Source organism: Canis lupus, chromosome 6 (genome assembly GCF_003254725.2).
Source record: "Canis lupus dingo isolate Sandy chromosome 6, ASM325472v2, whole genome shotgun sequence".
NCBI lineage: Eukaryota > Metazoa > Chordata > Mammalia > Carnivora > Canidae > Canis > Canis lupus.
In genome coordinates, this window is record NC_064248.1 from 39365466 (window position 1) to 39392097 (window position 26632).

Below are 26632 nucleotides of genomic sequence, written 5' to 3' on the forward strand. Positions count from 1 at the left end.
ATGAGTCGACCCGGCACAGGAGGCCGAGCGCCCGCCGGACCGACGGGACCACAAGTGCTGACGCTCCCTAACCCGGGGGCGGGCCGCCGGGGCCGCGGGCGCATAAGGGAGGGGAGGAGAGCGGACGGCGGGCGGAGCGAACCGCGGCCCCTCCCGGTCCGCCGGGCGTCTCCCCGTCGGGCCCGCCTCGTCGCCCGAACCCCAGGTGTGTGTGGGGGGGCGCCTTCCGAGGTCAGTCCGCTGCCCCGGTGGGCGCCTAGGGGTCAAGCAGCGGTGGGTGTCTCGGGCACCCCCATCCCCGCGCAGGGGCCGCTGGAGGGCATCGCGGCCCCGGGCTGCAGGTCGCGGGTGGGGGCACTGGAATGCCGGAGCGGCGGGCCTGCACGCCCCCTCCCCCTCCCTCCCCTCCCCCTTCCCTCCCTCCTCCGTTTCTCCCCCCTCCCCCTCCCCTCCTCTCCCTTCCCTCCCTCCCTCTCTCCCCCGGGGCCCCGTAGTTGGCACCGTGCTCAGGCTTCCCCAGGGGCAGGGACCACAGGCCCCGTGTCCAGCGGCTGCTCAGGGCATGCAAGCCGCGCCGCTCCCAGCCCTCCTGTTACTTGGGGAGTAAAATGAGGGCGTCCCCCTGATGCGGGGCCTAGGTCACCACCCCACCCACCCCCACCCCGGCCAGCAGTGGCCTCTGGGGCTTGGCTAGAGTGACCGCCGCCCCGGTGACCAATGAGCCAAGTATAAGCGGTCACGTCCCCGCCAGGCCTGAACTCCGCCGGGCTGTCGGCTCCTGAATCCCCAGGGCCACCCCCATGGGCCGCTGCCGCCCTGCCCCTCCCCCAGGCAGCTGCAGTTCTGCACCTGAGAGTGTCAGGACCATCTGGGGCTTATCTGAGACACCTGTTTCCTGGGGCTTCTGATTCACCAGAGCCCAGGGGTCCTGCGGGCGGGAGTGTGTGTTTTAACGAGAACCCCAGGAGAGCCTGCTGCACGGCCCACTTTCTAGTGGCTTCCTGCCAAGGAGCATGGGCTTCGGGCCCATCCTTGTGCAGATGCCAGGTTTGCACCAGGCTGTGTGGGGAAGACACCTGACAAAGAGCCGTGGCCGCTGCTGGAGGCAAGAGAGGAGACCCATGGGCCTTCGTGGGCTCTGCACAGACAGGGCAGAGAGGGAGCAGGGGTGTCGTTCGGGGAGGCCGACCACCAAGGGTGGCCTGGGCCTGACCCTGTGGGCCCTGGGGAGCCATGGAAGGTTGCAGAGAAGGAAACTAAGAGCAGGTCCTGTCTATGCGTGAGGAGGGGATACCCGGAGATGGGAAGTGCGGCCCCTTGGCTCTGATGGCCAAGGTCCAACCACAGCAGGAAGAACTGCCCTCCTAGGGGAAAGCTGTCCTCATGCTGGGAAGAGAGTCAGGATCGGAGGAGCAGGGCAGCCCCGATGGCCCAGCGGTCTGGCACCACCTTCGGCCCGGGGTGTGATCCTGGGGACCCAGGATCGAAACACACGTTGGACTCCCTGCAGGGAGCCTGCTTCTCCCTCTGCCTGTGTCTCTGCCCTTCTCTCTGTGTGTCTGTCATGAGTAAGTAAATCTTTAAAAAAAAAAATTGGAGGAGGAGCACCTGGCATTTAGGTGGAGGAGGGCAGGGGATGCGCAGGAGGCGACCTCCAGGCTTGCGTCCTGGGCCGTTCCTGCGCTCACGGGCTGGCGCACAGGCTGTCAGGATCATCACGTTTGTCCAGCCCTGATGGGAGGCGCGCTGACCGTGTAGACTGGGCCGCGGGCAGGGAACAATGGGCGGCCTCTAGAGCCCGCGAGGGCCACCGCCCCCATGATGGCCAGCAAGAAAGTGGGGACCTCAGGCCTTCCACAGCGGGGGACTGAGCTTGCAGGAAGGCCCGAGCCTCAGCTGAGGGCAGGAGAAGGCAGCCCCGGCCTGTGACACTCAGCCCCGCTCCTGACGCAAGAAAGGGAGACGACCGCAAAGTGCCCTGTTTAAAGCCACGGGGCGTGCGGGGAGCAGTTGTGCAGCTGGGAACACATCTGGGTTAGATGGTGCCGTCCGCGAAGTCTCCGATGGGGTGACGTCCAAACAGGCCTGAAGGAGGACGGGGACCGGTAAAGGCCCGTGTAGCCGCGGCAGAGCCAGAGCGGGAGGGCGCCATGGGGTGAGGTTGGAGGCAGTTGGACTGGACCTCGCGTGACGTTTCCAGGGTGCTGGGGACCTTGCTGTGCGCTCATAGTGCAGCAGTCCCTGTGGGAGAGACAGGCGGGTTGGGTCCAGTTCCCTGGGTACAAAGGAGAAGCTGAATCTTGGAGAAGGTGAGGCCTCTGTGCAGTCAGTGGGTCTAAGACCCTGAGGAGGAAGGATGCTGGCTGCCCTACGCCCCTGCCCCATGAGGCGGGGTGGGGGGGTGGGGGGTACGCCCCCGAGCTGCCTGGAGCCTTCCCCCCCCCCCCCCCCCCCCGGGTGTCTGCCCAAGGCCACGTTGTGGGGAGGAGGTCTGCGGGCAGGGCTCGGGGCTGGCTTGAAAAGCACTTCCGCAGGTAAAAGAAGGGAGCTGGACCCCTTACCTCACACCACGCACAAAACTCAAAAGTCCTAACTACACAGGAGAGCCAAAGCTGTGGGCGCCTGGGGGCTTGGGTTGAGCGTCTCCCTTCGGCTCAGGATGTGACCCTGGGGTCCCAGGATTGAGTCCCACGTCAGGCTCCCTGCATGGAGCCTGCTTCCCCCTCTGCCAGTGTCTCTGCCCCTCTCTCTCTCTCTCATGAATAAAGAAATAAAATCTTAAAAAAAAAAAAGAGCTAAAGCTGTAAAATACTTAGAATAAAATGTAGGGGAAAGTCCTTACGATACTGGATTTGGCGATCATTTCTTGGATTAGGACCCTAAAACCACAGGCAAGTGAAGAAGAAAAAGATAGACCAGGCTTCATCATGGTTGAGAACTTTTGGGTACAAGAGGGACAAATACTCCTGGAAGGGATCCCTGGGTGGTGCAGCGGTTTGGCGCCTGCCTTTGGCCCAGGGCGCGATCCTCCTGGTGCATGGAGCCTGCTTCTCCCTCTGCCTGTGTCTCTGCCTCTCTCTCCTCTCTCTCTGTGTGACTATCATAAATAAAAAAAAATAATAATAAAATAAATAAATAAATACTCCTGGAAGGAGGACGCCTGGGGCTGCAGGGGCTGCACCTGCCTTCCCGGGCTCAGCACCACCCCCCCCACCCCCCCCACCCCGTCTGTCCTGAGGATGACGGATTCAAGGGGGCACCCTGGGGCCCCCTCCCAACCCCAGGCTGGGTCCTCCGCAACCTCCTCCCCTGGGCTGTGTGTCATGCTGTCCCTGCGCTTCCTGGTTCCTTCAAGGACACCCTCTGTCTCTGTTGGGGGAGTCTCCTTGCCAGGCAGAGCCTTTCCCAGGATGTTCTCCAGGTACTAGTGGCCTGGCCGGGACACTGGTCCTCCTGCCCCCTTCAAGGGGCTCCCTTTGCAAGCTCTTCAGAGGACTAGGGCTCCCCAGCCCCTGCTCTGGCTGCAGGTGCCACCTTCTCGCCATCCCAAGCTGGGATCCCGGGGCCACATGAAGGTGCAGTGCACCCTCCGCATCCCGTCCGTGGTCCCCAAGCTCATCCCTGTCCACCGGATAGTTTTGTACATTAGAAGGAGTGGGGCCCTGGGGAGGCTCTGTCGGGGAAGCATCTGCCTCCAGCTCAGGTCATGATCCCGGGCTCCTGGATCCAGCCCCGCGTCGGGCTCCTTGCTCGGGGGGGAGTCTGCATCCCCTTCTCCTCTGCTGCTCCCCCCGCCTGTGCCCTCTCTCTCTCTTTCTCTCAAATAAATAAATACAATCTTTTAAAATAGGTAGAAGGAGGAGCACAGTCTAGGGACTGTCCTGCTCACCTGTGCTGACTGGGTTTGATGGCTTCTTCCTGTCCCGAGTGAGAAAGGAAGGTGGTCTTTGGACGCCCAGCACTGCCAGCCACCACATCACCTGCGTCACCCAAGGGAGACGCCAAGACCAGGCTTGGCAGCGGGCAAACCTCCTGCCGTGTGTCCCTCTGAGCCGCTGGCTGGTGGGGACTGTGAGCGGGCGGATCTCTGTTTCTGATGTGATGGGGCCAGTGACAAGCTGAGTGGCCAGAGTGGAAAACACCTGGTTGTCTGAGTGCCTGAGGAGTAGATGGCAGGTGGGGCTGCTGGAGCTAGGTGTCCCTCGCTTCCGCGTGGAGGGAACCCGCACCACACAGTTCCGCCCCCGTGCCCCGAAGCCCGTGGGAGGGGCCGTGGAGCAGGGTGCATGGGGTGGCCCCTTCCCGCCTGGTCACGCAGGTGTGCGTCCCTTCCCTGTTGTTGGGCGTGGGGCCAGGGTGAGGTTCCCTGTCTCTGTGTCACTCTAAGATGGGGACACGCGTTTGCTGCCGCTGGAGACCCAAGGGGCCCCATCAGCTGGACACACCGTGGAGGTACTTGGCTCCTGGGTCTGCGGGTGCGTGCACTGTGGCGCCGCTTCCAGAGCCCTCGCCCAGCCTGAGCCCCCACGTCTAGGCGAGGGGGGTGTTCTGAGGATCCCAGAGCCACTGCCAACCCGTCCTTGCCCACCGGGGCGGATCGGGGCTGCTCCTCCGTGTGGTAAACTGCAGCTAGCCTGCCTCGACCAGGAGCCTGCTGCTCCCCGCGCACCTGCAGCACCGCCTGCCTCCAGACCCCAGCGGCAGCCAGGGGACTCCCTCCCGCCTCCCCCGCCTCCCTTAGCGCCTGGAAGCCCCTCCCCCCACCCGGCCCAGGCACCCCCAGGTCCCCAGCCTCGTGGCAGCAGCGGGCAAGGCAGGTCTGAGCCTGCCCCACGTTGAGCCACGGGTGCCCCCTGACCTGGCTGGCCCTGTGTTTGCTCCCCATCTAGGTTAAGACGTGTTGAGAGGGGACTTTCCATCACAGCTGGGTAGGACAGCCCCCTGCGCCTTGCACCCCCATAAATGCAGCTCAGGCCTGGCCCCGCGCCACGCTTGCAGCCAGATAGAGTTACTTGCCCAGATTCTGTGTCCGCAGGTTCTTTCTTGTTGGGGTGGGGGTGGGGGAGGGGGTGCCAGGGCTTGGAGAGAGGTGACGATAAGCACAGGAGCCCAAAGGGGGGCCCTTGTCTTCATTTTCATCAGGAGGATTTTACTGGGAAGCGGAATGCCGCCTTCTGCAGGACTTGATGCAAGCTCAACCGCGTCCCCTGTGCCCCACTCGGACATTCCCTCAGCACAGCCATGTGCTCCAGGGCCGCCCTCCCATGCCCACTCCCGGTTCCCTCTGTCTCCACATTCCTGGTGGTGCCCAGGACTGGGGAAGTGTGTCCCTGCGCGGAGCCAGGTCGTGGTCGCTGAGGGCCCATCCCCAAGCAAGGGGACAGGGTCAGAGGGGCAAGACGCGCTGCCCAGAGCCCCGAGGCAGGGAGGGCGGCTCAGCCAAGGCTCGGACTCCCGGCCACAGGGCAACCCGCTCCCCCCACCCCGGTCCTCACTGTTCGCAGGGCCCCTGGCTACCAGGCCTCTCCCTAGCCAGCCGCGCCAGCTCTCACCTGGCAGGCCCCGTGGCTGACCCCGCCCAGGTGTGCCTTGGGGGGGGCCGCCTCCACCCTCACATGCCCTCTGGCCCCTTCCACACAGCAGACGCTCCTGATACTGAACGTGTGCTCGTGCTGGGGGCACACCCAGGAACGGGGTATGGGGGGCCGCAGTGGGGACCACCTCTGTGCTTCCAGGGCTGACAATCTGGAGAGGCGATGGCTCAGCAAAGGCGGCCGGCCGCACAATGAAATTCGCACACCCGGGTGGTAGAGGGAGGGCCCTAGTGCTTTCTCACGGGTCCAGGCAGGCTTCCTGGAGGAGGCAACAGCCAGGCGGCCGCTGGGGGGGTCCAGAGGGTGATGGCAAGGGACGCAGTTAGGGAGGTGGGGCCGGGAGTGATTAGGAAGGGTCAGGGTAGGAGGGCAGGGGAGGGGGACCAGCAAGGAATTGTTTATCCTGTGGGAGAGGGGCGATGGGAAGCGTGTTGGTGACACGAGTGGGCGTGGGTACCAGGTGGATCACAGGGTGTGCACATGGTTTGGCGAGGGCGGGGCCAGCCGCGAGACCAGCTAGCTGGCTCCTGGCAACACCTGGGGGAAGGAATTTGGGGGCCTGGTCACGGAAGAGGAGAGAGGCTGACAGGTGGGGGGACGTCCAGGGCTCGTCTAGGGAGTGGGAAGAACAGGGCGAGTCGAGGGGGACCCCCCGCCTCGTGGTTGGGCAGCGGGCGGCTGGCAGTGCCCCTGGGGAGGCTGGGTCTGCAGTCTGGGGATCAGGAGCGGGGAAGCCCAGTCTGGGGCCCAAGGACGCCCCCAGAGGTGCAGACCTGGGCATCGTTGTGTGCAGGGATGGCGGACGCGAGCCCCGGGGACGAGGCCTGCACCGCGGCGCCAGCACTGCGGCCTGTGGCCCGGGGGCCTGTGGACAAGCCCGCGAGCGGCGGGCGCCCAGGCAGCTGGCGAAGGGAGCTGCGCAGGGGTACGCGGGGGAGAGCCGGAGCCCAGCAGCGGGGAGAAGGCTGCCGGAGGGGCGGTGGGCGGGTGGCCACACGGCTGCGGGGCGGGTTCAGCATTGGGTCCCTTCCTGTGACATCCCGAGGTCCACTCCTGGGTGTAGACTCCAAAGGATCGCAACAGGGCACTTACACACGAAGGCTCGCAGGTGTTCGCGTGACTGTTCACAGCGGCCACGGCGGGGACGAGGGCACAAGGCTCTGCCGCCTGCCGTGGATGAACCGCGACGGCGTGCTGGCCGAAAGAAGCCAGCCGAGGCCACACCACGTTGGATTCCACGCGTGTGAGATGTCCAGGGACAAGCGCAGGTGGGCAGTTGTGGGTGGGGGTGGGGGGTGCTGGGCTGTGGGGGGGTCTGTGCTTCGTGGGCACAGCTTCCCTTTGGGGGGAAGCGCATGTTCTGGAACGAGGCAGGGGTGGTGGGTGCACAGCACTGTACGCACACCGGTGCCACCGAACCGATCCCTTGACACTGGTTACAATGTCAGGCTTTATGCTACTGTGTATTTTTACCAGCATAATGATAACACCACAAAAGCTCTGAAGTCTTGCCAGGACCATTGGTCCTTACCAGTGGGGGTTGCTGGTGGCTTGGGTAAACCGGCCACTGGGCTGTGGGGTGCCGGTGGGAGGGGAGGACTGGAAACCCATCCTGTAGACCAGAGCCACTGGCTGGGCAGCAGGGCAACGGGGTCACAGAGGGAGTTCTGTGTGGTGTTTACATGGGAGCAGTTGCAGGTGCCTTGAAGTGCTGATGACTAGGTCACTAAACGCAGTGCATTAAGGAAACCTGCATTTTGGGGGTCGCCTGGATGGCTCAGTCGTTAGAGCACATGACCCGACCTGGGGGTTGAGTTTGAGTCCCACATTGGGTGTGCAGATTACTAAAAAATAAAATCTTTTTTTTTTTAAAGATTTTATTTATTTATTCATGAGAGGCACAGAGAGAGGCAGAGACACAGGCAGAGGGAGAAGCAGGGTCCATGCAAGAAGCTTGATGCAGGACTCGATCTCAGATCCCGGGGTCATGCCCTGAGCTGAAGGCAGATGCTCAACTGCTGAGCCACCCAGGCATCCCTTAAAAATAAAATCTAAAAACAAAGGAAAAACTAAGTAACCTTAATAAATAAAGTCCTCACCAACACCAATTAGAAAAACACCAAAGCCTGAAAAGCTGGTTGGCCGAGGCAGACCAGAGGTCAATGACTCATAGAGGACGGATCAAGATCAGGGACAAACAGACGGGGAAACTGAGGCCCGCCCATGGTAAGATGAGACCGTGGGCGTGGAGAAGCAGGGCAGTGCCCAGGGGGTGTGGGGCGGGGTCCTGCAGGGCAAGTGAGTGACAGGAGAGTCTGGGGAGCGGATCCTAACCCTGTGGCCCCTGAGGCACTTGCTGCCCAGGTTCCGAGGTTGGTCAGGGGGCACAGGTGGCCCAGTTGGGGATGCACAGCATCTGCATGGGATCGAAATGTGTCCCCCAAATCCACGTGTTCAAGCCCCGACACCCCAGTGCCCCTCTATTTGGAGGTAGGGCTGTCAGGAGGTAACTAAGGTTAAGTGAGGTCCAGGCTGGGCCCCTGATCCTGCTAAGAAGAGGAAGAGAGAGGTCCCCGTGTCCCTCGTCCATGTGCACACAGTCTGCAGGCCAGGAAGAGACGCACCGGAACCCGACGACCCCGGCACCCCCATCTCCCCGGATCTCGCCCCAGGACTCCAAGGAGTGCTCCTTGCTTAAGCCCCAGGCTATGACATTTGCTGTGACAGAGGGCGGACCCTGCGGTGGAAACGGTGCCCTCTGGCAGCCGATGGTGGGAAGCAAGCGAGCAGGCTGGAGCCGAGGCCTGGGTGCCTGCCCCCGAGGAGAGGGGCAGGCAGGTGGCAGAGGGGCCGCCCGTCTTCTTCCTTCCCGGCGGCTCACCAGTCGGTCTTTTGGGGGCTCAGTTAGCGGCAAGAGCCTTAGGGCAGGCTTGCGGAGTGAGCCAGTGGTGTGGGGCTTTCAGACAGGAAGGGTCCACCTGAGAGGGCTCAGAGCTGCAGGAGCCCCCGATGGGTTGCCATGTCCTCCAGGAAGGAAGCAGGCAGGCTCCCAGAGCCACACAGGAGGAACACAGAACGGAAGTAGGAACATTCTGCAATAGCCAGATGCCTGAGGCTGAGAGCCAGGCCGCGGGAGGGCCCTGAATGGCTTAGGACAGGCTTCCTGGCTGGAGTTAGGGGGTGCGGTGGGGACGGTCCAGGAAGCCCAGCCTGTGCCCCAGCCCCAGGGATCCGGGCTGTGAATGATCCAGGGTGTGTGTGTGGGGGTCTGGGTGGGCCACAAGCCTCAGAGCACAGAGTTCTACTGCCAAGTGTATCCCCGACTGGCCGCGAGACCCCAGTAGGATCAAGTCATTTAGCCTGGGCGCCGGGTCAGCTGTGTTGGTTCCTGCTCTGGGCGCCCCTGGAAACCAGCATGGGATCACTGCCTTGTCGCGTGATAGCTGGGTCAGAGTAGCAGCGCCTACAGCAGTATAGACGGCTTCCAAAACCCAGAGGTGCCTCCTTTTTGGTGGCAGGAGGTACAACACATAAGGTGTCCTTTATCCTGGAAGGGATGTCTCCATACGTTCCAAAGCACCAAATCCTGAACACTCCATCAGTGAATCCTGCCCCTGGCAGGCGTGTGTCTTACCAGGTACTTGTGCATTCGGGCCAACGATCATGATGTCATCAAGGCGGAGGACCAATGGGATGCTCTGCGGGACGGCCAGGTGACAGTGGGCAAGCCCGTGGGTGCACACTGTTGTCCTCCTTGGTGAGTGCCCGCTGCGTTGCTCCTCCTTTCCAATGACGTTTGAAAGAACACATTTGCCAGGATCCTAGCACATTCCAAGTGCCCAGGGCTGTTGATCTGTCCTTGTAAAGACACCAGCACAGCATCTACGGTTGAAGTCACCGAACATCCACCAGGACCCACGTGGCTTCTGTAGCGACTATCCTGGAGAATCCAGTGGGGATACGAGGACGCCCGCCACCTGGTGTCACCCACTGTCTCTGAGCACGACTCTATCTTTGCCACTTCCCGGCTTGTCCCGTTGCCTCTGATTTGCAAACTCAGACGGGGCCTGGAGACGCATTTCCAAGGGCTTCTATGTAGCCTAACCCAGCATAATGGTTCCAAGGCTCATTGGAGAGCTCCCTCCGGGAAAACCAGGGACTTCCGGAGCCCTAGGCTGCAGGAGGCCTCAGTGACCCCTTGACAGACAGAGGGACCTCAAGGTCTGGCGACAATACTTGGTTTTCACCGTGCTAACTCTTGTGTTTCTATTGATGGCAAGCGACTCTGGTCTTCCATTTCTGCTAGCGCACCATACAGCTTTTGTGCTTAGACCAGGTCTTAACTAAATACATCATCACATTTAAAGAGAAAAGGTGACGCCAGGAACGGTGCAGGTTTGGGGCGCTCAGGGTCAGGACCCTCCTCCGGCAGTGGCCCTGCTCTCTGCACTCCCTGCAGGCCTGGCGCCCTCACTTGGGGGACAGTCTTCTGTTCGGGCTGGGGGGGTGCAGACGGGGTGCCCACTCTGCACCAGGTACCACCTCCACCTGTGCCCCCGGGGTCCCACATTGAACCAGAGACACGGCCCTGCCCTTCAAGGGCCCCTGGAAGGCTGGTGCTCTGGGGGACGGCGGTGTGGCTGCCCCAGGCTGGGTGCAGCAAGGAGCTGGTAGGCACCCCTCCCGGGGCTCTGGGGGCCTGAGCCCAGAGCAGCGTCGGCAGATGGGCTGCGGGTTGGGGGACATGGGGACAAGCTTCCACCAGGATCCGGGGCGCTGACCTCAGCTCCCATACCTAAGTGCCCTAACCTGCTCTTCTCTGCTCCCAGACCCCTGAGCCCTGACCTGTGTGTCTGGACCTCTGCATCCTTAGCTCTGCACCCTGACCTCCTCTGTGCACTTGCACTGACCTGCTGCTCTGACCTCCGCTCCCTAACCTGTATGCACTGACCTCGGCGCCCTGACCTGCGCACGCTGACCTCTGCTCCCTGACCTCTGCACACACGGTGACCTGTTGAGTTTAAAACGACCGGCCTGCAGTACCTCCCTGTGGCCACACAGGGGCGGCAGGGCCCGAGCCCGGGGCAGGAGGGGCGTGGCTAAGCTGGGTTGCAGGTGGGACCAGGGTCCCTGACACCAGCCGTTGCCACCAGCTGCTGGGCTCCCAGAGCTGCGAAGGGGGTGGGGGGCGGGCGGCGCTGAAAACTCCGTCTGCTGCGACTCGAGCTGCTCCGTGGGGTTTCAGGGGCCCCGGGAGCTGCTCACGTTTGTGTGCAGGTGTGTGCCCAGAGAGGCAGCTCACTCTCACTCAGTGTCAGGAAATGCTCGTCAGCCTCTGGGAGGCACAGATGGAGGAGGCCAAGCAGCCTGTCCCTGGCTGGCGGTCTTGTCAATCCTGGCTGGGCTCCCACACCCAGGAGGCCAGGGACGTGTGCCTACTTGCTGCCTCATATCTCTAGTCCCCAGACGGGGCCGGACAGAGGTGAGTGGTTACGGGATGAATGAATGAGTGTGCACAGAGCCGTCCGCACCAGCAGACAGGGGCGTGGGGGGATGTAGGAATGTAGAGACCCGCTGTGGCACCTACGGTTCTCACGGACACCCGTAGTCGCGAGTTGTGCTCAGGGATTCCACAATTCCTCCCACCCGAGGAAGGGAGATGAAAAACCGAGGGTCCCTGCTCGTTGTGCTGGCTTCTAAGTATTGGACTTTATTTTTTAAGATTTTATTTATTTGAGAGACAGAGAGCACGAAGGCAGAGGCAGAGGGAGAAGCAGGTTCCCCGCTGAGCAGGGAGCCCGATGTCGGGCTTGATCCCAGGACCCTGAGATCACGGCCTGAGCCAATGGCAGACGCTTTACTGACGGAGCTCCCCAGGTGCCCCACAATTGGACTTTATCTCCCTGAGTGGTGTCGGATGAGCTGATACCCCACCTTCCTGAGCCGCGGCCCTGGTGGGAGCCCTGTCACCACCTGCCTGAAATGCCAGAGGCGTTTGCTCTGGGTCCTCGCCTCGGATCAGCTTCCACCCCAGCAGAGCTGTAGTTGGGGATTGTGGGTCAGCGGATCCCTCCCTTCCCTGCACATGATGCCTCTGGGGTCTTGCTACTTGGCCGAGTGGATACCTGTGTTGCTGCTTCCTCTTCTCCAGGGTACTCTCCCAGTTCTCGATCCAGGGTCTCCTCCTCCCTGCAAGAACCTTCTCTGTGCCAGGGAGCAAAGGTCGGGGCCAGGGCCCGGGTCCTCCTCAATCTCACCAAGCATGCTGCACGGTTTTCCAGATCAAAGGTGGGTGCTCGAGCCCACCGCGCTGTCCGAGTTCCACTGGCGGCCCTGTGAGGACACACCCGCATCCTCACCCCTGGAAGCAGCTGGAATCACAGCACATGGCACACGTGTGGGGAAGGGCCTCGAGAGGAGGATTGTCCGTGGGCCCTAGATTCAGACACACTCGGGGACACAGAGGCAACGTGGGGGCAGGGCCAGGGACAACAGAGACGTGGCCCACGCGCCAACAAGGGGGCGGAGGAGAAACACACCCTTCCGTCATGCTCTGCTAGGCGACAGAGCGAGGTCCCTGGTCCTGGCCTCCGCTGGGGCTGCCCTTGCCAAGCACCACAAACGGGCAGCTTAGAGGAACACAAGTGTCCTTTGTCACGGATCTGGAGGCGGAAGTCTGAAACGCAGGTGCTGCAGTGGGTTCTCCCGAGCAGCTCTGAGGGAAGACCTTTTCCACGCGTGTCCCGGCATCCAGCAGCCCCACCTGTGGCCACAGGGCTCCACCTGCACCTCTGGGTCTCCTCTTCCCAGGACACGGTCATTGCAGCTCGGGCCTCCCCGACTCTGGCCTGACATTGACGTAGTGACAGCTGCAAAGACCCTATTTTCTGAATCAGGTCACATTTTGAGGTTCCAGGCGGATGTGATTAGGAGAGGACACCATTCCAACCACTGCGTCCAGGAAAGGGAGCTGGGAGCTCAGGTGCACCTATTCCCCACAGGTGGAGGCTGCACCTGCACCGTCCTTTCCTGAAACCTCTTTCTGCTTCTGTTGGCTGGAGCTGGCTCAGAGGCAGAGGGGCGGCAGAGGGGTGGCATGGATGGGCACGATGAAGGGTGGCCCACAGTAGGGTGTAGGACGGGCGAGGGTCTGAGAAGAGACCTGCCCTCTCCCTGCAGGTTTGCACCACCTCCCCGTGGGGTCTGTGACGCTCCTGCACACCTGTACCGGTGGGCACATGGCTTCCTGCAGGCCGGACCCCCTGGCTGTGTGGCCAGGGCATCGGGGGGGGCAATTTGTCCCTCTGCTCTGGTCTCCCCACACCTGCGGCACGAGTTGCAGCCTGTGGATGCACCCTTGGGACGTGCTGGGTGTCTTCACAGATACCAGACTGTCCTGTCCTTCCTTTGTATCCCCCGGGAAGGGAGGCCCTGCAGACCCGGGGTGGCCAGCGCTCTGTCCCGCGGAGGCGGGGGCTGGAGAAGGAGCCCTTCTCCCACCGCCTCGTCCCGCTGAGGACTCCTAGCAGCCTCTGCCTCCTGTCTCTGGCGCCGACCCGCAGAGTTCCTGCCCTCGCTCTGCAGCCTCCCGCAACCCTCCCTCGTGCCTTGAGCCCATCTCACACCTTCTTCTTTTTTTAATAAGTTATTATTTTTATTTATTTATTTTTAGAGATTTTATTTATTTATTCATGACACACACACACACACACACACAGGCAGAGACCCAGGCAGAGGGAGAAGCAGGCTCCATGCAGGGAGCCCGTTGCGGGACTCGATCCCGGGACTCCAGGATCATGCCCTGGGCTGAAGGCAGGTGCTAAACCACTGAGCCACCCAGGGATCCCGCTAATAGATTTTTAAACATGAAAATAGCCTTTATTGGGCAGCCCATGTGGCTCGGCGGCTTAGTGCCGCCCTCAGCCCAGGGCCTGATCCTGGAGACCTGGGATCGAGTCCCACATTGGGCTCCCTGCATGGAGTCTGCTTCTCCCTCTGCCTGGGTCTCTGCCTCTCTCTCTCTGTATCTCTCTCTCTCATGAATAAATAAATAAAATCTTAAAAAAAAAAGAATAGTTTTTTTTTTTTTTTTTTTTAACACGTTGTTTGGTTCATATGTCTGGTTCTCATGCGCAGGGTCAGGGTCGCCCCACTCGGAACATCTGTCATGCGTGCGCTACATTTGTTGCCGTCGGCGAAGGACAGCGATACAATCTTACCAGCTACGCCCGGTCAGTTGGGGTTGCTATCTGTGTTGTGCCTCCTGGAGGCTCTAACAGATCTGGAATGACACGTGTCCCCCCCCCCCCGCTGACGTTCCCACCATGCAGGCTCCCGCTGACCCTGGCAGCCCTCGGGGACGTGTTCCCACGTACGGTTCCAGGCTGATGGTCACAGAGGAGCATCCTGTTGAGAAGGTCCCGCTTTAGGCTTGTCGGGGGGGCTGGGCCCTCCGGAGAAGAGATGGAACAGACGCCCTGCAGAACCGTCTGGATGAGGTACAGACCCCTCCCTCCCCGCCAACTTCCTAGACTCATGGCGATGACACCTTGCAATAGGAGTTTCATTTTTCTCTGGATTTAAAAAAAAAAAAGTACCCGGAGAAAAGCAAATGGAAGTCACACAGACCCTCACGGGGGAAGGGGAGCCGAGAGCCGCAGAGAGGAGCCTTGCGGCCCATGGGCACTCACCTGCAGCCACAGCCTCCCTTTATTTCCTCCCTGCTCAGCCAGGGTGTCCAGGGGCGTCGCAGCAAACACCCAGGCTGCTCAGGCTCTGGGTTCTCTTGGGAAGAGCTGGCTGTCCTGACGGGACCTCACTCTGCTTGGTTGGGATTGTGTCTGGCTGCACCTGTGACACCAGCACTGGTCACCTGTGGCTTGCAGGTGGCCAGCGCCTAGAAGCAGGGAGCCCAGCCAGGCTGCAGAGGGTGTGCGGGGAGAGAGAGGGGCTGGGGTGCCTGCCCGCACCCCCACTGTTCTGGGCTGCTCCCTAACTGACCCCAGACTCCCCACCTCCGGGCCAGGGGAGGTGCCCAAGCCCCTCGGTGAGAAGGACCAGCCGCTGTCCGTCCTGAGCTGGGGACTGGGCTGTCTCCTGGGGTCTCGGGCTGCACCAGCCGCAGGGCCTCTTCCCGGGGGCTGTGTGGCTCTTGGTGGCCGTGGTGCAGGGGGACCTGGGGGTGGGCAACGCCCACGGCCGCCTGCTGATTAGCCCGTCCGCACACCGTGCCCGGGGCAGGGTGGGAGGGCATCGAGGGAGCCTGAGGGCCCCCAGGGTGGTCTCTGTGAGGGGACCCGGGTCTGGGTGTAAAGTTGGGGGAGTCCGTGAACGTCCGCGTAACCTCTCTCGGTCGGGCCCTACGGGTCCCACTACTGTTTCACACGTCATATGACACTGACCATATGACACTGACCGGCGTGTTGGTGGAAAAACCCAATCTCAGCGTTTTCGGGGCTCTCGAGTCTACCCGGGGCACTTCGAACGCGTCCTAGGCAGAGAGAAACGTTCCAGAACGCCCACTGCCCCGATACAGCCGAACCGCAGCGCTAGCGCTTCCTCTCCGTCCCGGGCCTGAGACCCTCCTCTGGGGGGCCTTCTCCAGGTGGCAGGCCGCATGCTGAAGACGGGGCCCTGGGGACGTCCTCATCCCCAGCCCCGAGCCTCCTGTCCCCCAAGTGTCCTTCCGTCCCAGGACAACTGGTGACCCCAAGTAGGCGGGGAGAAGGGAGATGGGGAGACAGGAGCGCCCCACTCTGGGAATCAGGATGGCATTCTCGGCAAGCATGGGTCAGGCGCCAGCCGGACCCCAACTCTCCAGAGACACCTTCCCTGAGACGGAGCCTGGGTCAAGCACAGCACCCCCCCCCCCCCCCCCGCCCCGCTCCCTGCTGTGTCGCTTTGTTCTATTGATCACTATGTGGGATGATTTTATTCCGCAGCCCAGACGAGGGCCGGCGCTATAGGCCTCTTTCACCCGCTGTGTTCCTGTGATGGGGACCGTGCTGGGCTCAGTGCGTGTTTGTTGATTGAATGAAAGACCAGGAATCAGCACTGGTCCCAGGAAGGGGAGGAACTCAGTACCCTCCCTCCAACAGCTTTACCGCAGGCCATGGGCCGAGCCTCGGGGTGGGGGAGACGGGCACGCAGAGGGCTAACCCGTGCCTCAGCACCGCGCCCTGGTGCCTGCCTAGAACCCAACAGTGATCCCGGTGACACTCGGCCCACGTGGACACCGCCCACAGCCAATCTGACAGTCGAAGTGGAAGGAAGCACGGCCTCACCATAGCTTCGTAGCGGGTCCTGGTTGACAGCAAGGTTGTCCCTCCCTCCCATGGTCCTTCGGAAGTGCCCACGTTATTGTTGGCTGCTAGTCTTCTCTGTTACTTCTAGAAAATCTCACCCAAGTCCATGAAAAGGCCCACCTGGGATTTACATCGGAATCACATTGACTCCGTAGGTGTGAACACCTCCGTGGCCTGCTGTCCTCCCCCCCCCCCGGACCACTGCACATCCAGCCGCACCACTCACAGCAGAAGCAAGTGGAGCACCCGCGGACAGGTACACATGAGACACCACGTGGGCCGGGCCTGCGGGGGACAGCGATTCGGCCTGGAAGGGGCCAATTCCGACGCCCGAACCCAGAGGACATCACTATTATTATTTAATTTTTTTTTACTATTATTATTTCAATACGAAACAAACCAGACACAGACACAAAAGGACAGACTGTGCACAATCCTGCTTCTGTGGGGTCCCTGGAGTCATCAGATCCATAGACGTGGGAGGGTGGGGGGGCAGGCGCCAGGGGCAGGTGTTTAACGCGGACAGAGCATCTGTTTGTGAGATGAGAAAGTCCTGCAGGTGGATGCTGGTGATGGTTGCACATGATGAATAGATTTATTTATTTATTTTTAAAGATTTTATTTATTTATTCATGAGACACAGAGAGAGAGAGAGAGAGAGAGAGAGGCAGAGACCCAGGCAGAGGGGGAAGGAGGCTCCACGCAGGGACCCGACGTGGGACTCGATCCCGGGTCTCCAGGATCACGCCCTGGGCTGAAGGCGGTGCTAAACCGCTGAGCCCCCTGGGCTGCCCAGATGAATAGATTTAACGTCACAGAACGGTGCCCTTAAAATGTTTAAGTCGTAGATGCATATGTAAGATTTGTTTATTTGAGACAGATTGAAAGAGAGAGAGAGCAGGGGAAGTAGCAGAGGGAGAGAGAATCCCAATCCCACAGTGAGCTCGGCACCGGACAGACTTGATCCCACAACCCTGAGATCATGACTGGAGCCGAATCAAGAGTCAGATGCTCAATTGGCTGGGCCACCCAGGTGCCTAAGATATATTTTATTTTATGTGTATTTTACTATGATAAAAAATCAGAAAAAAATCTAATAATCTCTTATAACTTCCCTTTCTAGAATCCTTGCACCCCTTTGAACAGATGATTCCTACAGATATGAAAATGGCATCTTCTCATTAGAACTGCCTGGGGTAAAAAAAAAAAAAAAAAAAAAGAACTGCCTGGGGTTTGCTGGTGGTACCGAAAAATGTCACAGGCTTGTTTTTTTCTTTTTCATTTTTCGTTACACTAGCTACAGGTTGACTGCAATATTAAATGAAAGTCAAGGCCATACTCCCTCTTGGCTTTTTTTTTTTTTAAAGAGGATACTTCTAATCATTATCCATTTGGTGTCTTATTTTTATTGATGTGCTTTACTTAAGGAAAGGAAATTCCTTCTCATAGTCTTTACTAAGAGATCTATTCTTTGACCTAATGAATCAATGTTGAATTTTTTATTGAGATGATCATGAGGTTTCTCTGAGTCTCTACGGCGACGTGCATTTATGGATATTTTTAAAAGATTTTATTTATGTATTTATTTATTCATGAGACACACACAGAGAGAGGCAAAGACCCAGGCAGAGGGAGATGCAGCTCCATGCAGGGAGCCCAATGCGGGACTCGATCCCAGGACCCCGGGGTCATGCCCTGAGTTGAAGTCGGACACTCAGTCACTGGACCTCCCAGGTGCCCCTATATTTATGGACTTTCTAATGATAAACCGCACTGGAGTCTGTGACGCAGCCTGCTGGGTCAGTGTCCTATCCCTTGTATACTGGGCTGGGTGTGAGCTCTTGATTTCTGGAACTTGATGCTTATATTTTCCTTTCCTTTTTTCTTTTTCTTTTTTTTTTTTAAGTAGGCTCCACACCCAGCGTGGAGCCCAGCATGGGGCTTGATCTCACGACCCTGAGATGAAGACCTGAGCTGAGACCAAGAGACGCTTCACCGACTGAATCCCCCCAGGTGCCCCTATATTTTCCTTTCTTATAATGACTGGTCTGGTGGTGGCATCACTGTCACAGTGGCTTCTTAGGAAAAAGTGTGTGGGTTTCACTCTTCCGTTCCTTTTGGGGAAGATCTTGTTTAAAGCTGGGCCGATACATGGCTTAAAATTTTAGGTAGAACCCATCTGTAAAATATCCATACCTGGGGATCCCTGGGTGGCTCAGCAGTTTAGCGATTGCCTTTGGTTTAGGGCATGATCCTGGAGTCCTGGGATCGGGTCCCGCATCGGGCTCCCTACATGGAGCCTGCTTCTCCCTCCTCCTGTGTCTCTGCCTCTCTCTCTCTCTATGTCTAAAATCAATCAATCAATCAATCAATAAATCTTAAAAAATATATCCATGCCTGGTGCTTTTTTTTTTAATTATATTTTTTTTATAATTTTTTTTTTAATTTTTTTTTAGGTATTTATTTATTTATTTATGATAGTCACAGAGAGAGAGAGAGGCAGAGACACAGGCAGAGGGAGAAGCAGGCCCCATGCACCGGGAGCCCGACGTGGGATTCGATCCCGGGTCTCCAGGATCGCGCCCTGGGCCAAAGGCAGGCGCCAAACCGCTGCGCCATCCAGGGATCCCTTTTTAATTATATTTTTTAACGGTCCTATTTTTCACGATGATCTCCACAATTGTCGCCATGCTCCCGCTGCAGGGCCAGGTGATGCAGGTTCGATCCACATCAGTGACATCCAGCCCCACTGGTGTGCGGATCTGTGAGTGCTGACAAATGCACACAGTCAGGGCGCAGTCACCTCACTCTGGGAGGCTTGCCCTGTGCCCCTCTGTGGCCAACCCCCCTGTCCCTGGCCTCCGGGGGCTGGTGATGGGTTTTCTGCCCTATAACTGTACCTTTCCCAGAATGTCATGCACATGGGACCACACAGCGTTTGCAGTCTGGGCTCCTCACTTAACACTGTGCATTTGAGGTTTATTCATATCACAGCCGCCCTGACTCACTCTTCCTTCCACTGCGTGGATGCACCACTGCTTACTTATCTTTTTTCTTTTTCTTTTTTTACTTTGAAGGGGTCTTTGTTGTTGTTGTTTTTACGTGAGTTTACCTGTCGCAGGGTGTGTGTGCTGCTGAAGGTTTTTTGGTGATTTTGCATAAAGTAAATCCACATGTTTGGATCTGGGTTTCTCTGTGGACGCAAACTTTCATCTCCCTCGTTCACGGGTTCGTCTCTGTTTAACTTTGTCCTCATCGGCTTTGGCTTTGTCAGGTTTTTACAGTACTGTTTTCATAGGTGTGCACGTTTTAATTTGTATTTTCCTAATGACTGATGATGTCGAGCACTTTGTCGCGTGCATGTTTGCCATTCGCGTGGCTCCTTTTGTAAAGCGTTTACATCTTTTCAGGATTTTTTTTTCCATTGGAATCATTTTTATTTTTTTATTTTTATTTTTTGGAATCATTTTTAATATTTAAATACAAAAACTGTGCGGATCCCTGGGTGGCTCAGTGTTTTAGCACCTGTCTTTGGTTTGGGGCGTGATCCTGGAGTCCCGGGATCGGGTCCCATATTGGGCTCCCTGCATGGAGCCTGCTTCTCCCTCTGCCTGTGTCTCTGCCTCTCTCTCTTTCTGTGTCTCTCATGAATAAATAAATAAAATATTTTTAAAAATACAAAAAATGAGCCCTTACTTTTTTTCTTTTTTAGACAGACAGGTCTCTCATAGCCAAAATGGGCAGAGGAAATGAGCTGTTGCTCTGGCCTCCAGAGTCCCCGTCCTGCAGTTGAAGCTGCTGGCCGGCCCCCCCTCCTTTCCAACATAGAAAGTTCCAGTGGCTGCTTTACACCACGGCTGTAATGCATGATGTATTTCATAGTGTGCATGTCCCTTCCCAACATCTCCATGCTTATAAACAAAAATGGTGCGGGGTACGTCCTTCCCAGTGGCATCAGTTCCTACACCCCAAGGGGATAGTGAGGTCCTCCAGTCGTAAGTGATTTAGGGAGAAAGGGGCGGGATGGCCAGAGCTGGAGCAACCGTCTGCCTTGCTGCACTCTGCTATCAGAGTGAGAACAGAAGAAATGGGACCGTGCGGAGGGCACAGTTGCAAGTTGGGAGTCCCCATGAGACACTGAGAATTCTCGCCACCAGGTTTACACAGATCAATGTGCCAAAGCTAAAAAATAAATAAATAAATAAAAAGGAATCCAAATAATCAGCAAACACTATTGAATTTTCAAACTTGTCCCACCAAGACAAGTCATGTAGCAGTAGCAATCTAGATTTTTCCAGGATTTTCTACCTTTTTTGGAAGGTAGAGCCACTGGCATTCCTGCTGAGACCCCTGTGTTGGGCCCCCAAACTATCTGCCTCTGCTGCACTTGTTGCTGCCGCTCCACTTGCAACTTCTCAGTCTCAAAGACAACAGGAAGAACCGGGATCGTGAAGCAAGTGGTCCCAATCCACGAGGCTGCCCTGGAAAACCTGTACGTTGTTTGAGCCACAAAGAGGGAGACATCAAAAGTGGCGCCAGCCGCGGGCCGGACCCTCTCTGGAACAACTCCGTCAGACCCCACAGTCTCTCCGATGGTGTCTCACCTAGCTCCTCGCCGTCTTCCTCTCCTGCTCCTCTTCGGTCTTCTCGGCGTTGCCTTTCGGAAGCAATTTGTCCGGGGACAGGAGTGTCCCAGGGCCACCAGCAGGCTGCAGGGGAACCCTCTTCAGGATTTTTTAGAAGAAGATTTTGTTTATTTATTTGACAGAGAGAGAGAGAGCATGAGCAGGGGCAGGGGCAGAGGGAGCGGGAAAAGCAGGCTCCCCGCTGAGCAGGGAGCCCAACACGGGACTCAAATCCAGAACCCTGAGCTCATGATCTGAGTGAGCCGAAGGGAGACACTTCACCCCCTGAGCCTCCCGGGACGCCCCTTGGGATTTCTTTTTTTTTTTTTTTTCCCTTGGGATTTCTTTACTTGGACTTTTCTTTTCTCATTAGAGAAATTTGGGCAATTTCTTATATGTTCCGGGTACGAGCATATTGTCTCTTGCAGATGTCTTCTCCCAGCCTGCAGATTCCCGCTCTTCCACTGCCTTTTGGTGTTTTCGGATGAGCATGCTTTTAATTTTTTTTTTAAAGATTTTATTTGGGGATCCCTGGGTGGCTTAGTGGTTTAGCGCCTGCCTTTGGCCCAGGGCTCAATCCTGGAGTCCCGGGATCGATTCCCGCGTTGGGCTCCCGGCATGGAGCCTGCTTCTCCTTCCTCCACTCTGACTCTCTCTCTCTCTCTCTCTCTGTCTATCATAAATAAATAAATAAAGTCTTTTAAAAAAATAAATATTTTATTTATTTATTCATGAGAGACACACACAGAGAGAGAGGGAGAGACACAGGCAGAAGGAGAAGAAATATATATATATATATATATATATATATATATATATATATATATATTTTTTTTTTTTTTTTTTTTTTTTACAAAAAAACTTTTTAATGAATCCTGTCCAGCATTGGCCAGTAATATCTTTTTCTGCCCCTTCTCCCCTTCAACTTCTGCTTCCGTCTCGTAAGCAGCATGTCCACTTTCCATGCTGGCGTCTTTGCCAGTAAGTTCGCTTACTTATTTTATTACAATCACCAATGTGTTCAGACCAATTCCCACCACCTTAGTTTATTATTTTTATATTGTTCAACTACAACTGGGTTTTTCTCCTTTTCTTGCCTGTCCTCTAGAACAGATGCACCTCAGGAAGGCGGGACCGAGTGCGACTGTCCTAGTTCCCTCACATGACGGTACCGTCTGGACTGCTGATCGTGACTCACTGTGGGTATATCTCCTCGTCTTTGATACTATCTTTCACAAAAGATAACAGTAACCCTTATCACGATACTTGATTTCTTTTGCTGAATATCTCTCTTGCGACATTTTCCTATAAGAGTTTTATCTCAACTGTTTCGAGGGCATCGTGCGTGGGCCCACCCGCGGATGCACTGACCTGGCCCATGAGCGGAGGCCTGCCCGGTGCTGACGACAGCTGCGCAGGGGCTCTTGCCAGCAGGGCTGGTGACCCCCGAAGCAGAGCCCGCGGCTCCCTCCAGGGCCGCACTGTCACCTGCTCACACTGAACCAGCCAGTGTGTCCCGTGGGGCGCAAGCCGGCGGGCGAGGTCTGCTCTTCTCAGAAGAGGCCTCCATCCCGAGGGAAGGGCCCGGGCGCCGGCGGGCACCAGCCCCAAGGCCCTTGTGGGCGCCTCCTGCCCTGCGCTAGGGGCTCTGCTAAGCAGAGAGCCAGGGCCTGGCCCATGATGACAGTGGCCGTCAGTCCCGCGCCCTCCCTGCGAGCCTGGGGCTCCCCGGCGCCCCACTCGTGCTTCTGGCCACGGCCCTGCGTGTTCAGTGGCGCGCGGGCAGAGAAGCAGCCCCCCCCCCACCCCCGTGTCCTGGCCTCAGGCAGCCTCGGCTCACACCCCTGACTCTGCGCTGTGCGCCTCCCATCCCCCGGCCTCCCTCCCGGGCTCGGCGGGGGATCGCTGCTCTGTCCCTGGGACTCTGTGTGGTCCTCAGGGACTGGCAGAGGAGGTCTTAGACACAAGACACTGGTGGCCTGAGGACCCCGGGCGGGCGTGGACGTCACTCACTTCCCGACTCCTGGTGCGCACACGAGGGCCGGGGCACTCTCTGTGAGACAGCAAGCCCAAGCCTGGCGCAGGCACCGTCCGTGCATCCAACACAGCGGAACAAGTCCCCCAGGGGCCTCAGGGAGCTCGGTGTCCCGGCTCCGCAGTGACCTCCCAGCCCCGAGGTGCTGAGGGGTGCTGCTCGGCTCAGAGCACCCCAAAGCCCACCGGGCCACCCCAGCAACACTGGTCCCTTCTCTCCTACTCCTGCAGGCCACAAATCCGCGGTCGGAGCAGCCACGGCTGGTGCCACTGAGGCCTCTACTGCGCCTGTCGACACTGCAACTCCTTTGTGTCTCACCTGCATCCCCCCTGCATGCTCCCTGCAGCTCCCCTGCATCCCCCCTGCGTTCCCTCCTGCATTTCCCTTGCATTCCCCCTGCATCCCCCATGCATCCCTCCTGTGTCCCCCCTGCATCCCCCTTGCGTTCCCCCTGCATCCCCCGTGTGCCCCCTGCATCCCCCTGCATCCCCCCTGCGTCCCCCCGATATTCCCTCTGCATCCCTCTGTGTGCTCACTATATCTGTCCTACATCCCGCCCTGCGTCCTCTTGACTGGTCCCTCTGTGCCCATCTGTGTCCTCATGGCCTCTCCTGTAAGGACTCCAGTGGATTAGGACCTGCCCACGTGGCCCCATTTTACCTAAATCACCCCTTGAGAGACCCTGTGTCCAAATACAGTCATATCTGAGGTGCAGGGGCGGGTACTCGACATGTGCATTTAGGGGACACACTCAGGCCATGACGGAGTCCCTCCTAGCGGAATCCACAGGCCGCTGCCTCTTTGGGGAACTGGGAGAAGCACCTCCATCCCTCCTGAGTCTCCTCCCGGAGGCCCAGCCCTGTCCCCCAACATGTGGCAAGGCCGTGTGGATGTCGCCGGCCGCTGGTGTCCAGGCAGTGGGCACAGGGCGGTCAGGCGCCCAGAAGGCTGTGCCCAGGCAATCCCATGGCCGTCTTCCCGGACTCTCAGCCACCCCACCCACCCCACGCGGCCCCAGGTGTGGCCTGCTCCTGGGGCCGTGGTCGGGGACACCCTGACCACACTGTCCCCTCAGCTCCTCGGGTGATGACGGAGGGCCCCAAGAAGGCCGAGTGCCCAGCATGCCTGGGACCTCTGGTGGCCCGGCCCACTCCCTTGGGGCCAAGACTGTCCTGGGGCCTGGATTGGAGCCTCCAGGAGCCGCCCCTTCACAGTCAGTAACGGTGAGCGCTGGGGCCTTGGGGAGAAGCCTGGGGAGGGGGGTCATTAGCCCCGGGAGAGACTGAGGCCCCAGAGGCTGGACCGAGGGCTGGGGTGACCCCCTGGCCGAGATAAAAGTTCATTTGTGCCTCAGCCCGAAGGCCCTTCCGGCCCCTCCACCAGACTGCTCACTCTCCGCACGTCACGTTCGTGACTGTCCCTCCGGTGGGCAGAGGACCGCAAAGCTGTGCCCTGTCACCACCAGCCCCCACGGAAGGAGAAGGCTGCCCCCACTTCCTGTGCTATGGGGATAAAGGAGGGCCCTGGGGGGACGGCCAGGGAAGGAAGCACCATGGACAAAGCCGGTGCTGGGAAGGCCTGTGCCTCACCAGGCCCCCTGCTGATGTTGTGGCTGCTGGTTCTGACCGCTCCCTGGCTGGGGGGCTCCGTGCCCATAAGCCCCGGTGAGTCCCAATCCCTCCGATGTGCCCAGGGGGTGTGGGACTGCCCCTTAGGGAAGAGCTTCCCTGGTCCCCCCCCGAGCTCTGGGGAGGCCTGTCAACCTGTTTCTGCAGACCCCGGCCTGCGACATGAGCAGGTGGGCATCGTGGGGGGCTGCAAGGTGCCAGCCAGGAGGTACCCGTGGCAGGTCAGCCTGAGGTTCCATGGCATGGGTAGCGGCCAGTGGCAGCACATCTGCGGAGGCTCCCTCATCCACCCCCAGTGGGTGCTGACCGCGGCCCACTGCGTGGAGCTGTGAGTGGGGCCGCCCCACCTCTGGGGCTGGGCGCAGGGGGGCGGGGAGCCGCGGGCACGGGGTGTGCATGAGCGCGGGGTCCTCTTGCGGGAGGCGGCCTGCTGGGACCCCTCCCCAGGCCTGAGAAGCCCCAGGGCCCCTCTCTCCCAGGGAGGGCTTGGAGGCTGCTACCCTCAGGGTCCAAGTCGGGCAGCTGAGACTCTACGACCACGACCAGCTGTGCAACGTGACCGAGATCATCCGCCACCCCAACTTCAACATGAGCTGGTATGGCTGGGACAGCGCGGACATCGCCCTGCTGAAGCTGGAGGCCCCCCTGACGCTCTCCGAGGACGTCAACCTGGTGTCCCTCCCGTCTCCCTCCCTGATTGTCCCCCCGGGGATGCTATGCTGGGTGACCGGCTGGGGAGACATTGCAGACCACAGTAGGTATAGGGAGAAGGCGCGGAGGGTGTGGGGCTGGGGTGGCTGGGCCCTTCCAGAGAGCACCTCGCTGCATCGCCTCCCGGAACCCCCAGGGTCCAGTGTGATGCCAGGGTTTGGACAGGAAGTTTCTGGAACAGACCTGAGGAGCTGGGCACTTGCCCTGGCCAGGCGGCCCCGTGTTTGGTTCAGAGCCCTGTGGTTACCGCGTGGACTCTGGCCACCAGGGTCTGAGGACACATGGCGGTCCTCGTGTCATGAGGGGGAGAAATCCAGGCTCGCTGAGTTTGGGGACCCACCAAGGTCCCGGGCTCCCCTGCTGCTGAGGCAGTTTCCCCGGGGAGCCTGTGGGTCTGGCCCGGGAGCCCAGACTCTGGGGAGGGAGGCCTGGTCCAGAGCTTGAGGTGTCCCGCGGCCGGGTCCCAGCGTGGTGCACGTGGGAAGATGCACAGGGTCTGCGCTAAGCCCCCGGGTCAGGGCTGGCAGTGGGGGGTGCTCTGTGTACCCGGCAACAGGGCGGGGGGGCGCCCAGCACAACCTGGAAGGGGCATGTGTGGCAATGGGGACGAGAGGAGCCCCCGATGCTCACCCAGCACCCCCCCACAGCGCCACTGCCCCCACCCTACCACCTGCAGGAGGTGGAGGTCCCCATCGTGGGGAACAGGGAGTGTAATTGTCACTATCAGACCATTCTTGAGCAAGACGATGAGGTCATCAAGCAGGACATGCTGTGTGCCGGGAGCGAGGGCCACGACTCCTGCCAGGTGAGGCCCCGGGCTGCCCGGCCGCGTCCTCCGTCCCCTTCTAGCCCAAGAGCGTGGGATCTGCCGGCCCCTCGGCCACAGGGCCACGGAAGCTCTAGCTGAGGGCCTCTTTTCCCCACAGATGGACTCCGGGGGCCCCCTCGTGTGCAGATGGAAGTGCACCTGGATCCAAGTGGGGGTCGTGAGCTGGGGCTATGGCTGCGGTTACAACCTCCCTGGGGTGTATGCCCGCGTGACGAGCTACGTGTCCTGGATCCACCAGCACATCCCTCTGTCCCCCGGACCCTAGAAGGGACACACGTCAGTCTTCCTTGTCTCATCACTGCGTGTTCCCTGCGCGGTGGCAGGGGGAGCGGGGAGAAGTCCGGGGTCTCGGATGCCTGCTTGGAATTGGATTCTTATTAAACATGCTGGGAAAACCTCCCAAGGCTGCGCCCGTGGTTGATTGTCGTGTGTCTGGGGGCCCAGGGAGTCGGGCTGGTGGTGGCATCTCTGGCGCCGGCATCTTCTGGCCAGGCAGAGTGGGGCAGACGGAAGGACGGACGGATGGACGGGTTCCAGGGGCAGGTTTCTGTGCTTTTTCCCCAAAAGAATGTCAGCGGGGACGAGGGGCTGTGGTCCATGCCCTCCCCTGCGGCCCCCCAAAGGCACGGCGGAGGCAGGGCTCCGGGTCCGGGGGCTGCCCACGGGGGTCCTCCCCCCACTGTTCTTCAGAGCCCCTCCTCTCCGGGCAGCATGTCAGCCGGTTCTACAGACCCCTTCCAGCCTTGTGGCACCAGGTTCTTTTCCGGATGTTCAGAGTCCCGTCTGACGGGTCAAAGTGTCCCTGGTTTGCTCTGAAAACACGTCCCGTAAGCCTGGGCCCCCAGGAGCGCGCTGTGCGTGCATTGCCCCTCAAGGACCCGCTCCCAGGACCTCAGCTGGTCCCTG

At 59.3% G+C, this 26632-nt stretch overlaps 1 protein-coding gene across 19 annotated transcripts; it reads left to right on the top strand.

The window, feature by feature from the left end:
• Positions 1–183: 183 nt before the first annotated feature.
• LOC112640587 (mastin) lies at positions 184–26125 on the top strand. Of its 19 annotated transcripts, none has more exons than XM_049111550.1 (14): positions 10780–11076; positions 11746–11882; positions 13731–13825; positions 13925–14092; positions 15987–16154; positions 17022–17697; positions 17808–17911; positions 21637–21722; positions 22789–23781; positions 24024–24222; positions 24334–24514; positions 24666–24940; positions 25545–25702; positions 25824–26125. In XM_049111550.1, the coding sequence occupies exons 9-14, from the start codon at positions 23680–23682 to the stop codon at positions 25989–25991; spliced, it is 1083 nt and encodes a 360-aa protein (XP_048967507.1). In that variant the 5' UTR covers positions 10780–11076; positions 11746–11882; positions 13731–13825; positions 13925–14092; positions 15987–16154; positions 17022–17697; positions 17808–17911; positions 21637–21722; positions 22789–23679; the 3' UTR covers positions 25992–26125. The 19 variants fall into 19 exon arrangements, with proteins under 19 accessions (XP_035573277.1, XP_048967507.1, XP_048967498.1 ...); XM_049111541.1 differs by having other exon boundaries at positions 16054–16931; XM_049111545.1 differs by having other exon boundaries at positions 16054–16154; positions 16779–17697.
• Positions 26126–26632: the final 507 nt, after the last annotated feature.

Coding starts and splice junctions, on each gene's coding strand:
- LOC112640587 (XM_035717384.2), top strand. CDS start 23,680: ATGCCTGGGACCTCTGGTGGCCCGGCCCACTCCCTTGGGGCCAAGACT. Junction 24,941..25,544: donor GGGAGACATTGCAGACCACA/GTAGGTATAGGG, acceptor ACCCCCCCACAG/CGCCACTGCCCCCACCCTAC. Junction 25,703..25,823: donor AGGGCCACGACTCCTGCCAG/GTGAGGCCCCGG, acceptor TTTTCCCCACAG/ATGGACTCCGGGGGCCCCCT.